This window comes from Mastomys coucha, unplaced genomic scaffold (genome assembly GCF_008632895.1).
Source record: "Mastomys coucha isolate ucsf_1 unplaced genomic scaffold, UCSF_Mcou_1 pScaffold22, whole genome shotgun sequence".
Taxonomy (NCBI): Eukaryota; Metazoa; Chordata; class Mammalia; order Rodentia; family Muridae; genus Mastomys; species Mastomys coucha.
In genome coordinates this window covers 25,151,942-25,169,359 of record NW_022196905.1, presented here as the reverse complement: position 1 = coordinate 25,169,359, position 17,418 = coordinate 25,151,942, and the positions used below count along the sequence as shown (strand labels likewise).

Genomic DNA, 17,418 nt, shown 5'->3' with positions numbered 1-17,418 from the left:
GAAGAAGAAGAAGAAGAAGAAGAAGAAGAAGAAGAAGAAGAAGAAGAAGAAGAAGAAGAAGGGGGAAGGAGAGGAGGAAGAAGAGAGGAAGAAGGAGAGGGGGGAAGGAGAGGAAGGAAGGAAAGGAGGACAATAATGATGAAGATGTGGCGCCACCATATGGAAACCTACTATTGGATAAGCTAATTTTTAACCCACCCCCTGCCCCACTCCCTTGCTCTTGGTTGCACCCTATTGCTGAAGACACCACACGCCTTGGTTGCAAGACAGAGAAATTGAACTGGAACTGAACTAGAAGCCTCCTCCCTCCCTGCTGGATGGCTTCAGTAGTGCCAGATTGTGTTATGCAGGCCACCGGGGGAAGGTCATCCAGGGAGTCACCCATCTGTCACACTCTCTGCACTAGTGCAAAAGCGCCAGGTAACCAGTTGGTTTCAGTTCCATTGGAGACCTGCTCCACAGGTGGAGTTTGTACACAGCGCTGTGGACTTGGTCAAAAGCCCATGGCTGGGAAGGTATATGCCCTGGCAGTGAACGTGCTGCATTTGTTTTGCTAAGTGGGTACCTTGTCAAACTAACACCCAGATCCTTCCACCTGTACCCACAGAGGGGCAGCTCCCAGCCCTGAGCAGAGAAGCTTTTTATAGCAAACAGCAACTGATGCAGACTCATGGCTGCTCAGGGCATGGGCAATAAAGGACTGTTAAGGACTCAACCCTAACTGGGACATCTGCATTACCCACCTCCAAGGCTCAGGGGACATTCCAGAAGAGGGGGCAGAAAGAATGTAGGCGTTGGATGGTGAGGGCTGGAGAAATGGTTCAGGAGCTAAGAACACTTGCTGCTTGTACTGGCTGGGTTTGTGTGACAATTTGACACAAGCTAGTGTCCTCAGAGCGGAGCCTCAGCTGAGGAAATGCCTCCATGAGATCCCGCTGTAAGGCATTTTCTCAATCAGTGGGGGAGGGCCCAGCTCATTGTAGGTGCTGTCAACCTTGGGCTGCTGGTCCTGGGTTCTATAAGAAAGCAGGCTGAGGAAGCCAGGGGAAGCAAGCCAGTAAGCAGCTCCCTCCATGGCGTTTTCATCGGCTCTTGCCTCCAGGTTCCTGCCCTGCTGGAGTTCCTGTCCTGACTTCCCCCAATAATGATCTATGACCTGGAAGTGTAAGACGCTGGCTGAGTAAAACCTCCCCAACTTGCTTTTTGGTCACGATGCTTCATCGAAGCAATAGAAACCTTGACTAAGACACTGCTCTTCCTAAGGACCTTAGTTCAGTTCCTAAAACTCTGGTGAAGCGATTCCCAGTTACCTGTAACTCCAGCCCTGAGTGCATCTTCTGGACTCCATGAGCTCCTGCACTCAAATGCACATGACCATATACACACAAATTTTTAAAAATCTTTTTTAAAATGCTGGATGATAAAGATGAGGGCCAGAAAACTCTATCTTCTGGGCATGACAGGGCGCTGCAATCATTAACCCACTGCAGCTGAGATTGCCTACATTGTGTTATGCAAGACTGGGAACAAAGAAGAGGCTCACAGGGCCCTACCATCCCCGGGGAAATAGGGGTTGTTGGGGGGGAGGAGCAGGCACACCTTCAGTAGAGTTGCCCAAGCTCTGGTGAATAGCTCTTCACTCACACAGGTGACCTCCTTAATCACAAGGCGAAAAGCCACGAAAGCTGGAGGAGGAGGGGCGGGTGATATTAGACTGCATCATATACATGTATAAAAATTAATAATAAGAAAGAACAGGGGCTTGGGCTGGAGAGATGGCTCAGCAGTTAAGAGCAGTGACTGCTCTGCCAAAGGTCCTGAGTTCAATTCCCAGCAACCACATGGTGGCTCCATCTGTAATGGGCTCTGATGCCCTCTTCTGGTGTGTCTGAAGACAGTTACAATGTACTCATATAAATTAAATAAATCTTTAAACAAAAAAGACCAGGGGCTGCAGGGGTGGCTCGGGGGTTAGGAATACTCTCTGCTCTGCAGGAGGACACAGTTTGGTTTGAAATGGTTTCTTACACCTATCTGTAGATAACTCCAGTCCCAGGGGATTTAACAGCCTCTTCTGGCCTCCACAGCACCGCATACAGATGCTGGGCTAACACATGCAGGCAAAACCACCCAAACATAAAATTTTAAAAACCAATTAGGAAAATATTTAAATAACCAAGAGGAGGATGGGGGAGGAAAGGCTTAGGTATTCGGTGTGGCAAAGGCTTAGCACATACAAGGAGAAACTGCGGCAGGGCACTCCGTTCTCCACACCTGCTGTGATGCACAGGAGTTTGCAGTGTCATTGCACCAGGTAACAGACGCCCACACTCCCCGGCCATACTTTTTCAGGCCTTAGCTTCCTAGACAAGAAGCTGAGGTTGCTGTTGTTAGTTGCTTCTTTTGGGGCTTGTTTGTTTTTTGAAACAGAGTTTCATTGTGTAGCTCAGGCTGTCCTGGAATTTGCAGCAATCCTGAGTTTACAGGATTCTGGGCCACAACGCCAAGTAAGACTTGAGTTTCTTCCAGGAGTAGAGCACTCACGTCTCCAAGCAGACCCTGAAGAACCAACCCTCTAAGGAATGGCCGCATTTGAGCACGCTGCAAAGACCTGGGTTTCATACCGCTCTGAGAGAGGGAGAGAGAGAGAGAAAGAGAGAGAGAGAGAGAGAGAGAGAGAGAGAGAGAGAGAGAGAGAGAGAGAGAGAGAGAGAGAGAGAAGAAACCATTATTCTCTCCAATGGAAGGAGCCAATGTGGTTATCTATTATCTAATATTCTCTCTGTCTCTCTCTCTCTCTCTCTCTCTCTCTCTCTCTCTCTCTCTCTCTCTCTCTCTCTCTCTCTTTCTGGTCTCACTATGTAGTCCTGGCTGTCATCAAACTCAACTCAAGACCTGCCAGTCTCTGCCTTCCTGGTGCTGGGATTAAAGGCATGTACCACCACACCTGGCTTTTTTTTCTTTTTTTTGGGAGGGGGGGTTTCCGAGACAGGTTTCTCTGTGTAGCCATGACTGTCCTGGAACTCACTCTGTAGATCTGTAGACCAGGCTGGCCTTGAACTCAGAAATCCGCCTGCCTCTACCACCCAGGTGCTGGGATTAAAGGTGCGCGCCGCCACCGCCCAGTGGTTGTTGCTTTCTATTCATTTCTCCTCATTTTGTAACCTCTTTCCCCTTCCATATCAATATTGTGTTTTCTTTCTTCTTTATTTGTGTGCACATGCTCAGGAAGGCCAGAAGAAGGTGTTGGATTCACTGGAACTGGAATTTCAGGTGCTTTTGAGCTGGGGGGTGCGTGTTGGGAATGGTGTTTGGATCTTCTGCCAGAGCAGCCAGTACCCTTAGCCATCTCTGGGATTTTATGTAACTTTCTTGTATCTCTTTCTAGTACTTCTCTGCTGTGAGTGTCTGCATTTCACTCTGGCTCCATCTGGCTGTGTGTAGAAATGAAGTAGGAATCCAACTCCCTCCCCCTCATGGCTTCCCAGGCGCCTCTGCACCACATACTGAGTATCCACCGTTCCCCACACATGTGACATGCGACATGTGTTTCAGCCTCCATGAACTTCCCCATTCACTCCGATGTCTTTCCAGCACCAGGAAACTCCAGCACTTGTCTTCTGCATTTTTCAAAATGTGTCCTGACAGAGCATGCCTCAATCCCAGCATTCAGGAGGCGGGGTCAGGCAGCTAATTCCAGCCAGGGCTACACAGATAAACCCTGTCTTAAAAAAAAAAAAAAAAAAAAAAAAAAAAAAAAAAAAAAAAAAAAGCAACAACAATCAAGCAAAAGCCAAAAGCCCACATACATAACACACAAAAGCAAAAATAGCACCCTCTGTGCTTCTATGTCTCACATAAAGTTCAGAATTAGTTAATGTTTTGAGGGGAAAAAGTCTCTTTATTTGGATTTCATCAGCTATTTCTATCGTTTGGAGACTTGGCTCCCTTATAATGATCCCAGTTAACACCAAGGGGTTGAGTGGTAAGGGCCTCACCTAGTCTGTGCATGCCCCCCCCAGTGATCCCCAACACCACCCAAACACACACACACACACACACACACACACACACACACACACCACACACACCACACACACACACACACACACCACACACATACACACACACCACACACACACACACACCACACACACACACACACACACACACACACACACATGCTTGTTGTTTTGGTTTTTGTTTTTTAGACAAAGTCTCACTCTGTAGACTAGGCTGATGTGGAACTCACAGAGATCCACCTTCCTCTGCCTCCCGAGAGCTGGGTCTAAAGTGTCCACTATGTTTGGTTGCACACATAATTTTTTAAAATTAAAAATAATAAAAATGTTTTTAAAAAGAATCATTTAGGGCTGGAGAGATGGCTCAGCAGTTAAGAGCACTGACTACTCTTCAGAAGGTCCGGAGTTCAAATCCCAGCAACCACATGATGGCTCACAACCACCCGTAATGAGATCAGATGCCCTCTTCTGGTGCGTCTGAAGACAGCTGCAGTGTACTTAGTTATAATAATAATTAAATCTTAAAAAAAAAAAAAAAGAAAATGGTAGAGTGGGATATCCAACATCCTCCTCTTGATGACTTCACCGCACATGTAGGATCCAATACAAGCATGCATGTGAGTACATGCAGTACTCACACAACACATACACATAAGCAAATAAGTATAAACGTGCTTGGTAATGGCCAGATGTAATGACTTCTGTGCTGGCTATTCCAGGATTCAGATGGCAAAATGTTCCACAAGTTCAAGACTAGCCTGGTCTACATAGTGAGTCCCAGGCCAGCTGAGATATATAATGAGACTGTCTTAAAAGGTGAGAAAAAAGTGCTGCTTAGAGCCAGGCAGTGGTAGCACAGGCCTTTAATCCCAGCACTTGGGAGGCAGAGGCAGGTGGATTTCTGAATTCAAGGCCAGCCTGGTCTACAGAGTGAGTTCCAGGACAGCCAGGGCTACACAGAGAAACCCCGTCTCAAGAAACAAACAAACAAACAAACAAAAAGTGCTTCTTAGATATGCTGGCACATGCATTTAATTCCAGCTTCAGAAGGCTGAGACAAGAGGGTCATGAGTTTGAGGGCTAGATGACACTTGGGCTCAAATAAACCAACATAATAATACATAAATAAAATTAATTTATTTGTTTCTGGGGATTAAATAGGAACCTTGTGCCTTCTTTCCTGTATTCCTTCCCCTCCCCCTCCTTTCTCTCTCAGAGCCAGGCTAGGCCGGAACTGGAATTCCTCTTCCTTCTGCAGGGGTCAAGGCCTGAGTCACTGTCATGCCCAGCTTCCTTCTGAGTTTTTTGTTTTTTTGAAGATTTATTATTTTATGTATGTGAGTTCACTGTAGCTGTACAGGTGGTTGTGAGCCTTCATGTGGTTGTTGGGAATTGAATTTTAGGACCTCTGCTCACTCTGGTCAACCCTGCTTGCTCTGGCACAAAGATCTATTTATTGTTATTTGACTTCAGATGCACCAGGAGAGGGTGGTTGTGAGCCATCATGTGGCTGCTGGAATTTGAACTCAGGACCTTCGGAAGAGCAGTCAGTGCTCTTACCCACTGAACTATCTTGGCAGCCTGAGTTTTTCTTTCTTTCTAGCCCTGGGGACTCAGCAAGGCCTTTGCTAGGCAGGTGCTGTGGTCCTGGGTAGGCAGGTACTGTGGTCCATCCATCCATCATGTTTATCACTTTGGACATAGGGATCAGTTTCTGTGCTTGTTTTGTGTGTATGTCATGTATGTACATGTTCATGTGTGTGTGCATGTGTGCGGTGAGCGTGTACTTTACTTACTGAACCATCTTCCTGGTGGCCCTTGCTTTGTTCCTTTGGAGACACGGTCTTGCCATAGCCTAGACAGCCCTCAAACTGATGATGGGCTTGCCTAAGCCTGCTGTGTGGAGGTTACAGGCGCCACTGAACTCAGCTCACGAGTCCCTATAACCTGAGCAAGTCTCCTGCCACCACGTCATGGTGTCAGTGCTGAGGCTGGACTGGGTCCAGCCAGCAGGAGCCCTTGCCATCCTGCCAGTCCTTCTGACCCGGCATCCTTGTGCTAATTTATTTGTTTTGGCATTTCCCTTTTGTCCTGGCTGCCTAGGCTATTCTGAGTCCTGTTTGTCCTGTCCCAACCTTACAGCTGGCCGTTTCTCAAAGAGCCTGGTTCCTGTCATTGAACACAGAGTCCCAAACGGACACCTAGATCTGAACGTGCTTGTTACTATTCAGGGGTGTCACTGGCCCTCACAGCCGACAGAGTGAGAACACATGTGCCTGCTTACTGTGTACACACACAGTCATGTCTCCACATTTACATGTAAAATGGAATTCTTTTCTCTGTCCCCCCTTCCCCAACTCAATGTTTTCCTCTTTGTGTTATCCCATTGAGTCCCACAATGGCCCTGTGAGGTCCAGGCTATTATTTAATAACTCATTTTCTTATGCGTTTATTTTGAGACAGGGCCTTGCTCTGCGGTCCTTCATCTTCTGGGGTCCCTGCTGCCGCCATCAGCCTGGTTACCGTCCCTTTTATAGAGATGGAAACCAAGGCTCTGAGAGTGTAAGTAATTTGCATAGATGACATAGCTCTGGAAGGAAGGTTCTCACCTCCAAGGCCTCACTTCAGTGCCTGATGACCGTGAAATCCCATTTTCCCTTCAGGAAGCTGACTGGCCACCATGGACGTGCTCATAATGATGACAACCTTGTGCCAGGTGTCTGAGCAGTAGAGGACTCCTGTTTAGACCTCAGGGAGGTGACTAAGTTCTGGGACAACTGGTGTCACGATTACAGTTAAGACAGCCGTGTGGCCCCAGGGAGCCCAGTGCAACAAGCCCCTACAGCTGATGCAGCGCTGAGCCCCAGGGACGGACTGCCAAGGTAGCCAGGAAGAAACTATGTTGGTGCAGGTCAGCAGGGTAGATCTGAAATAGGTCATTTATGAAGATGGAGAATGACCTTCACATGGCTGCCTGAGAGGCAAGGGCAGCAGGAGCCTGCTCCCCAACCAGAAGCCCGTTCACCTGCCTCCCAGCCCACTCATCTAGAGCTTCATTTCTCAGGGCTCAGCTTAGGTGACATGACAGTGTGTCCTCAGACCCCTCTCTAGTCCCTAGGTTTCAGCCCACTAGGGCCTCCTCCCTGTCCTTTACTGTTCTGCTCCCTGAAACCTCTTTCTTCCTCCTCCTCCTGCTGGTCTGAAGCAGCCTCCGACTCCAGCTTCCTCTTTCTGCTTCTTTGTGTTTGTTTTTCTCAAAGGCCCAGGGCCAGGAGTAGTAGCCTGATGGACCCTAAGGCAGAATCACTGCATCTTGAAGTGCCCAGATGGGCAGGGGGCCCAGCTCAGGGCTGGACCGCACCAGCCTGGATAAATGGAAACTGCTGTTGGTAACTCTAGTGTTCAAGTTTCCAGGAAAGGGCAAGGATTTGTGGAACCCTGCAGGGGAGGGAGTGTCCCGGGGATGGCATCTTCCACAACATGCGAGAGCCAAGCATACTGCTGCACATATGTAATCCCAGCACTCGAAAGACTGGCACAGGAGGATTAAAACTTTGAGGTCAACCAGGCATACAAAATGAGACTGCTCAAAAGCAACACAGAAGCTGCGAAGCCTCACTGGGGCCCAGAGGTGCCTCACCGACAATGCGACAATGCTGCTTGAAACTCCTAAGAAAGCCCACCCATGGGCACTCAGCTAAGAAAGGAAGCCTCAGAGAACTCTGGAGCTGGGCCTAAGAGCGCTCAGCACACAGCCCAGCACACAGCCCCGGTGAGGGACCAGCCAGGCAGGTGTCTGCTTTGCTCCTGCTGTGTGATCAGTGGAAGGGGCTGAGTTTATCTACTCCCTTCTGTTTCTGGAAGAAAAAAAAAAAAAAAAAAAAAAAAAACAGCTCACAAACCCCAGACGCCTAGAAACCTGTAAACGGGAAAAGAAGTCATTCTAGGGGGAAGCTCAGCAAGAGGGGGAGGAAAAAAAAAGCCAGCTGTCGGATCCTCTGAATTTAAAGACCTAGAATATCCCTAATGGCTTAGGGCTGAGGCAGGTGAAGAGTGGCAGGGATGAAATCAGACCAGGCTCTAAGTCCACCTTGGGAAGAGGAAGAGAAGCCAGTGTTAAGGAATGCTCTCCCAGCTGCTGCCATCTGTTCCCCCTTCACCAGCTAGTTTCTCCTGCCCTTTCTTCCACTTAATTCCTGGTCAGGTAGCCATATTGTCAATGCCTTTAGAGGCCTGGATCTAAGTATTTCTAGAGCCTTCTCTCTCAAAGGAGGAGGAAACAGTTCTTTTTCCTTTTGATTCCATTTCAGCATTCTGGCCACCCCTTATTCGTTGAATAAGTGAAAGGCTCGTTCAATGCCGGGTGTCTGCATTTCACAGTACCTGGGTGGAGGGCGGAGGCCTGGGAACTCCTCCAGTGTGTGGAGACTGGGGGGCCAGATGGAGGCTGGGCAAACCCAGGCTTTCTGAATCATCAGAGGAGCTTCCGAACTTGTCCAGGGAGGAGGGCATGGTGCACTTCTGGGATAGACTCTGGGACAGACCCGTGGACCTGTCTTCTCATGTCCAACCTGTTGAGGCAGTGACTGGGTAGGGGCTGAGCTGAGGAGCAGACTTCTGTGCTGGGCTCAAATCCATCTGTCTCCACTCCCCGTCCCTCCTGGTTGGTCCTTTGAAACAGTGTTCTGGCTATTTGTTCTTGTAGGGGAAATGAAAAGTGGCCCGCAGGACTGGGCCAGAGTCCCACTGCCCGGCCTCAGTTTCCTCTTCTTCAAACCAATAGTAGATTGAGGCTGCGGTTCAAAGATGATGCAGGGGAGAGCCCAGAAAAGGATATGGTGCCTAGGATGTCACGAAACAGGAGGAAGACATGGGATACAAGCTCAAAGTCCAATGCGACGATTGGCCCAAGGTCATTCAGCCCAGGACTGGGTCTGATCCCAAGTGGCCTGATTCTAAGAGCCTGGGCTTGGTCAACAGCCAGGTTGCAGCCAGTGGTGTTGGAGGAGCAGGGAGGTGGCGTCCAGAGGCTTCAGTTTTGGAACCGTTGAGGGGATCAGGCTGCCACCTCGGGGACTAAGCTCTAACAAGGCGACCCGCCCCGCACTTACTGAGCTGCGACCCTCCCCGGGAGGGGCGGAGCGGGCAGTTACCTCATAGCCGCCTCCCCGAGGCCCTGCTCGCTGGCTCGCCCGCGCCGCCGACTCGGGCGGCGGCTCCCGGCGCTGGAGAGAGAAGAGGACGGAGCTGCGGGCGGGGGCGGGTCTGCACCGCGCCGGGTGCGCTCACCCTGCGGAGCTGCGGGTGCGTCCATCCGCTCGATCCTCCGGCCTGGCCTCTTGTGGCTCAGGTGCTGTAGGCGGCGCGATGCGGGTATCCCGGGCCGGGCAAGCAAGGCGCAGTACAGGCTCATGAAGCTCCTCGGTGCCAGGCGCGGGAGCGCGGGCCAGCCATGGGCGGCAGCCTGCGGGTGGCTGTTCTGGGTGCTCCGGGAGTGGGCAAGACCGCCATCATCCGCCAGTTCTTGTTTGGTGACTATCCTGAGCGCCACCGACCCACGGACGGTCCCCGCCTCTACCGGCCAGCGGTGCTGCTCGACGGTGCTGTCTACGACCTGAGTATCCGCGATGGTGACGTCGCTGGACCCGACTCCAGCCCCAGAAGTCTTGAGGTAGTGGTTCGAGGGGGCCAGGGGTGTGTGTTCACTTGGTGCCCACGTGTGTGTCCATGTTGTACTGACCCAGGGCGCCGGAGCCGGCTCTGGAAGTGAAGAGTGTGTGTCTGGGTATTTTGCACGCGAGCGTCCTGTGCTAGCCTGGAAGTGCCCTGTGGCTGTTTCTTGTCTTCCTTGCCTGCCTAGGCTGGTGTCTGGGTCAGTGTGTGTGTGGCACAGCACTGCCTGAACTGCGCCGCGCCGCGCCGCTGTGACAGACTGGACCAGACACAGGAGTATCCTTTTTAGAAGGGACCACTGCAACCTCAGGCTCCCAGTCTTCGGTGCTGCATGCACCAAAGGCTTCCCACAGGGAATTTGGCATTTGAGCAGCACCTGGGAGGCTAAGTGAAGTTTTAGTAAAAGAAGCTGTAAGAATATTGCAAGGGGGAAAGAGCAGCAGGAGCTTAGGCCAGAGGTTTCACCTGTCCAGCTGCATCGGGACAGTCAGTTACCATCCGTCAGCAGGTGGATGGCAGATCCTGGATCTGAGGCAGTAGGAGCATAGAAGGTTGATCTACTACACACACACACACTCTATATATAAATGTGTGTGTGTGTATATATATATAAATGTATATATATGTATGTATATATATATATATATATATACACACACACGTACATACATATATACACACACATACACACACATACAGTAGGTTGCCCAGGAAGTAGGAGGGTCAACATCCAGGCATGGCTGGGAAATCTGGCCCGTGGGAGGGTGCGTCGGGAGTGTTGTTGGGAGGTGATGGGGAATGAGGATGAATTGGAGTAGGAGGATCTGCTGTTAAACCCAGCCTCTATCCCCAGGAGTGGCCGGACCCTAAAGACTGGAGCTTGCAGGACACAGACGCCTTTGTGCTGGTCTACGACATCTGCAGCCCCGACAGTTTTGATTATGTGAAAGCCCTGAGGCAGCGCATAGCGGAAAACAGGTGAGGGCTTGTCTGGAGGTGGAGGTCTTGCTAGGGGAGCGGGTAGTTACAGTCTGGGTGTGCCCACTTAAGGGTCTCTTGCTGTTTGAGGCATTGTAGCACACCGGGGGGGGTGTCTCTGCCATAGGAGGGGACCCACCTTCATTTGTACACATGGGGTGGGTTCCTCTGGCCATGGAGTCTCCACCACTGCGTCTCTCACCTCCATCGGGCCAACAGGCCGGCGGGAGCGCCGGAGGCACCCATCCTGGTGGTTGGCAACAAGCGGGACCGTCAGCGGCTGCGCTTCGGACCTCGCCGTGCACTGGCCACTCTAGTTCGCAGGGGCTGGCGCTGTGGCTACCTCGAGTGCTCAGCCAAATACAATTGGCACGTGCTGCGTCTCTTCCGAGAGCTTCTGCGTTGTGCTTTGGTGCGCACACGTCCTGCACATCCGGCCTTGCGCCTGCAGGGGGCGCTGCACCCAGCGCGCTGCAGCCTCATGTGATCAGATCGGACAGGGAAATCTCATGAAAGCAGGCTCCCACCCAGACTCCTGGCCACCGGACTTTTCTTTGACCTTGACTGGACCCAGCTAACTCCCAAGCATTGGACAAGATCAGTTTTATCTGAGACCTTCTTGGGTCATAATCACAGATGGAAAGAACCTGACTCTGAATGTGATCAGAAGCATTTGTACAGCTTCTAGCACTCATACTGAACTACATAGATCCACCTGCCTCTACCTCTCCACTGCTGGACTGGCTACTGGAGACATTTCTAAAGTCATGCCTTACCAGGTAATAAAAACAAAAGCAAAAAACTTAAACGCACAATTTAAGGGTTTCTTGTTCTGGAATAGGCAGGTCCAGAGCATTGAGGTCTGGCCTCTAGGCAGTTAACTCTAGAATCCCAACATATAACGAAGGCTCGGTCCCCAAAAAACAGGAGCTGGAGCAATACTTTACTGTCAGAGGTTCTGCTTACTGGACCACAGGTCCTCTGGACACCGGGCTGGCCCGGTCTCCTCTAAGGCATTCAATAAGATTAGTAATTAAATAGCAATGCTCATCCCCCAAACCGGAATGTACAACAGGTGTCCCATTGTGCCATGTGGTCCCGTGGGGTCTGGTCCCATGAGGTCTGGTGCTCAAGAGATGGAAGGGGAGGTCCCTGATGCAAAGGGTAGGTTAAGGCCACAAAGAAAATGGAATGGGGTGTGAGTGCAGCTGAGCCGGTCCATCACATTGAAGAATCTGGCTCGGTCCTTGGGGTGACCGAACGCAGGGCATGCCAAGCCCCGAGATCTGTGGGTCCCGATGGGCGGCGGGGTCCCCGAGGTGTGGGTATGCGTGAGGGTTTACGGTCTGGTTGTGTGTCCATCCGCCCCCTCGCCCAGGTCAGTGAGGGTTCTGGGCCAGCCAAAGAGCTCCTGGTTGCATCCAGCGCTCCTCCTACAGCAAGGCAGGGGCTGCCCTCATCGGAAGAGCTGGACAGAGCTTGGCTGCGGGGCCCAGGCAGCCCATTGGCTGTGCGGCCTGATTCCCCGGGTTGCCCACATTTGCCACCCAGGACACTGAGCGATGAAGACGAGGAGCTGGATGAACAGTAAGCAGAGTCCGGAGCTGGAGGGTCAGGGGCTGATCCCATGGGAGTATGGCTGGCAGCAGCCTCCAAGGCGCGGGCATTGGCTAAGAATTCCTCTTCCAGGCGCCTGAACAGCTGCTGCTCCTGCTGTGGGTCAAGCTGCAGGGGTGTGCGGAAGACGCTGGCGGGTGTGGCAGCCAGCTCTGGGCCTGGGCTGGGGCCCCTGGAAGGCCGGGGTGCTGCAGGGCTGCGGGCACGCGGAGTCTGTGGGGTACTCCTTCCAGAACCCCCCGAGCCCCCACCACCCCTGCCCCGGGCCACCCACGAGTGCTGGCCATCTCGGTCCCTGCGCACCACCAGTACCGCCTGTTCCTCGCGGCTCTGGCTGCGGGTGCGCCGCGCCGGGCTGGAGGCTGACAGCTGAGCGCCTCGGCCTCCTGGGGTCATGCGGGGCCGTCCCCGGTCCAGCCGGTCTCGAGACTGGCTGCGAGGGGCGGACGGCCGTCTCGGGGAGGCCGGAAGACCGGAGGCCGGCCGGTGGCTGGGCCGCTCCCTCCGGGAGCCAGTGGCTGAGTCGTCGCTGCGGGCACCCATGGGGCCGCTCTGAGCAGAGGAGGCTGAGGAGTCACTGTCCCCGGAGTAGCGGCGGGAGCGGGGGAGAGGGGGCAGCTGATCTCGGGGCCTGAGGTGGGGTGCGAGAGAGATGTGTATCACTGGCGGCGCGGGTGGAGCGAGCTGGCGAGGCTTGGGCTCAGCCAGGGGACTTCCAGGCACAAGTGAGCGTCCGGGCTGAGGCCGCGACTTCCCGCCCTGGGCTTCCGAAGCCTGGGTTGGACCAGCCACCGCCCGGGAGCCCGCCCCAGCTGTGTTGTTGGTTTGTCTGGGTTGCCATGGAGATGGAAAGCCAGTCCCGCCCCCACGCACGGGAACTTTTCCCAGGGTGTGAGTCATGGCGCCCAGGCGGACGCCCCACCCCCACCAGCCCCAGTAGCTCCAGAGGTGGATCCTCCGATGTCTCACCTGAGTGGGGTCTCAGGCCCCTCCTTTGTGCTTCGCAGGCTGATGGGGGTTACTTCCGGCCGGGAGCTTCTGCGCTCACTCCCAGGGACTGGGCTACCGGGGCGGGGGCTAGGAGTGGGTGATCCCCTCTGCGGGGAGAAAGTCCCGGCTCTCTGCTGGGGCAGACGGTGAGCTGTGGGAATGGATACAGCAAGTGAGGGGCTGACCCTTAGAAACCGGACCCTCTCTGCCGGTGGCCTTCTCTCCCATCAGGCACTTACTAGTAGAAGAGCAGCGGCAAGGGTCATGCTTGTCTAGGTAGTGCTCCAGTGTGTCCCAGCCGCCACCCACTCGCACCATCACGTGACTCCTCAGCACCTGCAGGCCGGAGGTCAGGTCACTGTGGGCTACTAGTCCATCCCTGAGGGGCTGGATTGGGTTTTTCCTCCCCCCACTTACCCTCACAAAGATGAGCAAGCTGGAGTCTCCTACTCGGTACTTCCCCTCGGAGACCTTGATCATGGGGAACTGGTCTGGGCAGGTGCACCTGCCCAGGATCTCCCTTACCTGAAGGCAGAGAAGAGAAGGCTGAAGGTCAAGGATCAAGTCCCTCCTGGGGTTTGACAAGCAGTTGCAGACCAGGAGGAAGTGCCTATTCTGTGATCTCTGGCCTGATCACAGTGGAGGCTCCGCGAACTCTTGAGAGCCAATCCGAATGAGAGGAGAAGCCAAGGGCTGTCTCCAGGAAGAAACACTCTGAAAGGCCCACTAGAGCTCTGGAGCCATCCGTAACATCTTCACGCTGGTGAGGTCCACAGCGTGACAGGAAGGTCCGGGATGAGTGCAGGGGGCCATACTCCCAGCTGTGCATCCCAGTCGGAGGGTACCATGTAGGACACATACACACACACCAACAGGCACAACGTCCCCCGCCCCCAGCACACTACTGCATACATGTCAATGGAGGCAGGAGATGCCAGGTCAGCTGTGTGGGAAGCCTACTGTCTTCCCTGCCCACGGCAGTCCCATGCCAGAGGGATGAGCAGGGGGGGGGGGCCTTGGGTAATCCAGACCCAGGCTGGGGGTGGGTGGAGACCGGGACACTCTTCCTCCCACAGCCATCAGGCGCCTGACTCTTGGGCAGGCACATCATAGTCCTAAGCTCCTGATAAAAAAGAAACTCTTGGCCCAGTTGCGGGGGTGGCAGGGACACGTAGGTCTCGGGAAAGGCCGAGGGAGCTGGAGGCCTGTACCACCTATGCTCGCTCCCAAGAGCACTTCCTGTTCCCAGGAGCAAAGGTAGTGGGGCTATGTTCTCTCCAACAGGGCACCAGGGCTGATGTCTTCCCAGGTACTCCTTCCTGGCCCAGAGCTTCCTACATGTAGCCTCAACCCGGGGTAGCAGCCACTCAGGCCCAGGTCTGAGGTTGCCAATGCATCTGCCTAGCACCTGTGTGCCAATAGGTTCCCCAAGTCACAGTCCCCCAAATGAAGGAATGCACTGAACTTTGTTGCCGCTCATTTAGTACTAAAAGCTGAGCGGTGTAGCCTCACTCAGTACCTCTGTCTCTGGGCTTTTTCATTTCTTTGTGGCCAGGTATACACATGTACTACCTACCCCTTTAGTGGGGCAGGCTGCGGAGAGTGGGTCCCAGGACGGTTAGGGTTAGGGTTAGGGTTAGGGTAGGCATTAGCTTTGCCATCTGGTCCCCTGATGTGTGTCTGGGGCAGTGGGCAGGGGTCACCCAGTGTGTACGTCGAAGACTCACCAGCTCATCAAGGTTTCGAAGGTCATTGGGCGTCATGCGAGGTGTGCGGGTGGGTGCCCCTGGTACAGCGGCAACTTCAGTGACATCCTCTTCAGCAGCAGGGGCGCTGGAGACCTGAGGGGTAGCTCGAAGCTCCCTCTCGATCTCCTGCTCAAACTGGACCAGCCTCGGAGCGAGCAGGCCGAGGCGCGCCCCGCGCCGGGCGACCTCCAGCAGGCAGAGCACCACGCTCTTCTCGTTCTTGCGCAGCACCAGGTCCTCTGTCTCAAACATGAGCACTTCAGGCACGCCCAGCTCAGCCCGGCACCAGCCGATGAAAGAGGCCACGTTGTCTCGGGCCATGAAGGAGCCAGGCGCCACACTGTGTGCCTGGAAGGCCACACCTCGAGTCGGACGGTCAGCAGCCAGAGCCCGGGCGGCCTCGGTGACAGCGTTGGCATGCTGGCACAGGGTTGTGCCCGTGGCCAGCCCCGTGAGGAAGCCATCCCCGCTGCCGGGGAGACCTAGGTTGTACAAAGCATTGAGCCAATCGGCCAGGTCTTCCTTCATGGCTTCCACATAGGCCTCACTGGATCGGAAGGGTCGCACACTCTTGGCGGCGGAGCCTGCGATGCCCGCCACTGGGTCCGCCATGCCCAGGGCCAGTGGAGTCACTGTGGGGACACAGGTCAGGATTGCTGTGACGACTCGCAAGGGCTCGGGACAGCCCACTTCTACCATCCCGCCACTCAGGGGAAACGCTAAGCGTAGGACCTCATTGTTCTCACAGTGCCACGACCTGCTTTAAAGGACGCAGCAACATTTATACCCACGTAGTGTTTGTGTTTGCCGTCTGGCTGGTCGGGAGAGGGTGGCTGGGGACAGGCTGGCACCCACGAGGAAGAAATGCCATTTAAAAACATGAAGACATGTGGGCAGGGAGGGACTGGAGAGGAGCCTCGCCCAGAACCACAGAGGGACTGTTTCCACTGCTCAGCCCATATAACCTGCACGGAGTCCCCGCCTTTCCCTTCTCCCCTCCGCTAAGGGCCGCGCCAGCGGCTGGCTGAGCGGCGACCATCTCTCCATTCTACAGATGAGGAAACTGAGGCGCAGTAAGGGCAGGCACTCGCTGAAGGTCGCAGAGCAGTGGGTGGAGGAATCGGGTCGCCCAGCCAGGCAGGATCCCCTGCTGCAGAAAGCCTCCAGAGCTAGTGCCTGAAAGGCCGGCACTCCGAACGGCCCCAGTGAGCCTCCGCAGTGCTCGAGGCCTGGTCCAGAGAGGGTGCGCGCCCAGTCAAGGTCACACAGCCCTGGGAAGCAGAGACCTTGCACCGCCCGGCCCACCTCCGGGCACTCTGCCTAGGGGCCCTGGGGGTCCCCGCGCTCACCTGGCTCACCCCGCCGCCCCGGGGAGCATCGCCCCGGCGGGGCCGGAGCCGGGCCGCGCCGCCGCACACAGGCGCCGCCCGAGATCGCAGCTTCCAGGCGTCCGCTCCGCCCCGCCCCCCTGGAATTTGGATCCGGCCAGGAAGGGGCGGGGCTGCGCTCTTAAAGGGGCCGTGTCTTTCTCTGGCCGCAGGCCCCAAGGCGTCAGCCCCTCACCCTCCTGCCGCGACCTGTGACTCCGCGTCTGGGTCTTCCTAGGAGGGCTTCAGACCCTTTCAGCTGTCCTTCCTCCGTGCCAGTGGCCTTCCCGGAAGCGATAGGGGCCGGGGACTGCAGAGTCACCTCCGTCCCGGGTGGACATCTGCGAGCCAGATAACTGGGTGCTCTTCCTGCAGGACGGCCCAGGGATAGTAGCTTGATGTACAAGGACGCTGAGGCTCGGGGATCGGAAGGTGGCTGCGGGTTAGGTTAAAAGAGGGGGTGTGGCAGGGGCAACTACACGCCTTAGGAGGAGCGCGGAAGATCTAGGGAATCCTGCCCTCTACTGTCGCCTGTCGCCCGCGCGAGAGAGAGGAATGACATGCTGAAGAGAGACTGGAGTCTGTGTGTGTGTGTGTGTGTGTAAAGACTTATTTTTTTTGTTTTGTTTTGTTTTGTTTTTTCGAGACAGGGTTTCTCCATGTAGCCCTGGCTGTCCTGGAACTCACTCTGTAGACCAGGCTGGCCTCGAGCTCAGAAATCCACCTGCCTCTGCCTCCCAAGTGCTGGGATTAAAGGCGTGCGCAACCACTGCCTGTTAATTTTAACTCAGATCAAGAAAGGAGGCGACGGAGGAAGCTGAGAGACATCTAGAGGGAAAGTTTTTCACACTGAGGAAGCCTATCTCAAAAAAGGAAAGGAAGAAAGGAAGGATTGGAGGAAGGAAGGCAGGAAGGAAAGAGGAAAACAAAGATCTAAAATCCCACAGTCTTTACGTATTAAAAGTTCAATCTATTTAAAATGTCTAATATCTTTTAAAATTCAAAGTCTCTTAACTGTGGGCT

At 54.2% G+C, this 17,418-nt stretch overlaps 3 protein-coding genes across 4 annotated transcripts in view; 1 reads left to right on the top strand and 2 right to left on the bottom strand.

The window, feature by feature from the left end:
* The first annotated feature begins 9,191 nt into the window (after nucleotides 1–9,191).
* On the top strand, nucleotides 9,192–11,488 carry Rasl10a (RAS like family 10 member A). 2 transcript variants are annotated; one of them, XM_031339973.1, is made up of 3 exons: nucleotides 9,192–9,693; nucleotides 10,549–10,673; nucleotides 10,893–11,488. In XM_031339973.1, the coding sequence occupies exons 1-3, from the start codon at nucleotides 9,475–9,477 to the stop codon at nucleotides 11,158–11,160; spliced, it is 612 nt and encodes a 203-aa protein (XP_031195833.1). In that variant the 5' UTR covers nucleotides 9,192–9,474; the 3' UTR covers nucleotides 11,161–11,488. The 2 variants fall into 2 exon arrangements, with proteins under 2 accessions (XP_031195833.1, XP_031195834.1); XM_031339974.1 differs by having other exon boundaries at nucleotides 10,801–11,488.
* On the bottom strand, nucleotides 11,484–16,504 carry Gas2l1 (growth arrest specific 2 like 1). The gene is made up of 6 exons (XM_031339972.1): nucleotides 16,378–16,504; nucleotides 15,008–15,660; nucleotides 13,698–13,805; nucleotides 13,520–13,616; nucleotides 13,260–13,431; nucleotides 11,484–12,921 (listed from the first exon to the last, which is right to left on the bottom strand). The coding sequence occupies exons 2-6, from the start codon at nucleotides 15,638–15,640 to the stop codon at nucleotides 11,895–11,897; spliced, it is 2,037 nt and encodes a 678-aa protein (XP_031195832.1). The 5' UTR covers nucleotides 15,641–15,660; nucleotides 16,378–16,504; the 3' UTR covers nucleotides 11,484–11,894.
* The window catches only part of LOC116071141 (RNA-binding protein EWS-like), a 17,571-nt gene continuing 16,229 nt past the window's right edge, over nucleotides 16,077–17,418 (bottom strand). The window contains exons 8-10 of the mRNA XM_031342552.1: nucleotides 16,606–16,831; nucleotides 16,334–16,496; nucleotides 16,077–16,257 (exon numbers count right to left, since the gene is read on the bottom strand). Of these exons, the coding sequence (XP_031198412.1) occupies nucleotides 16,077–16,257; nucleotides 16,334–16,496; nucleotides 16,606–16,831 (570 nt within the window). The remainder of the gene's footprint in view (nucleotides 16,258–16,333; nucleotides 16,497–16,605; nucleotides 16,832–17,418) is intronic.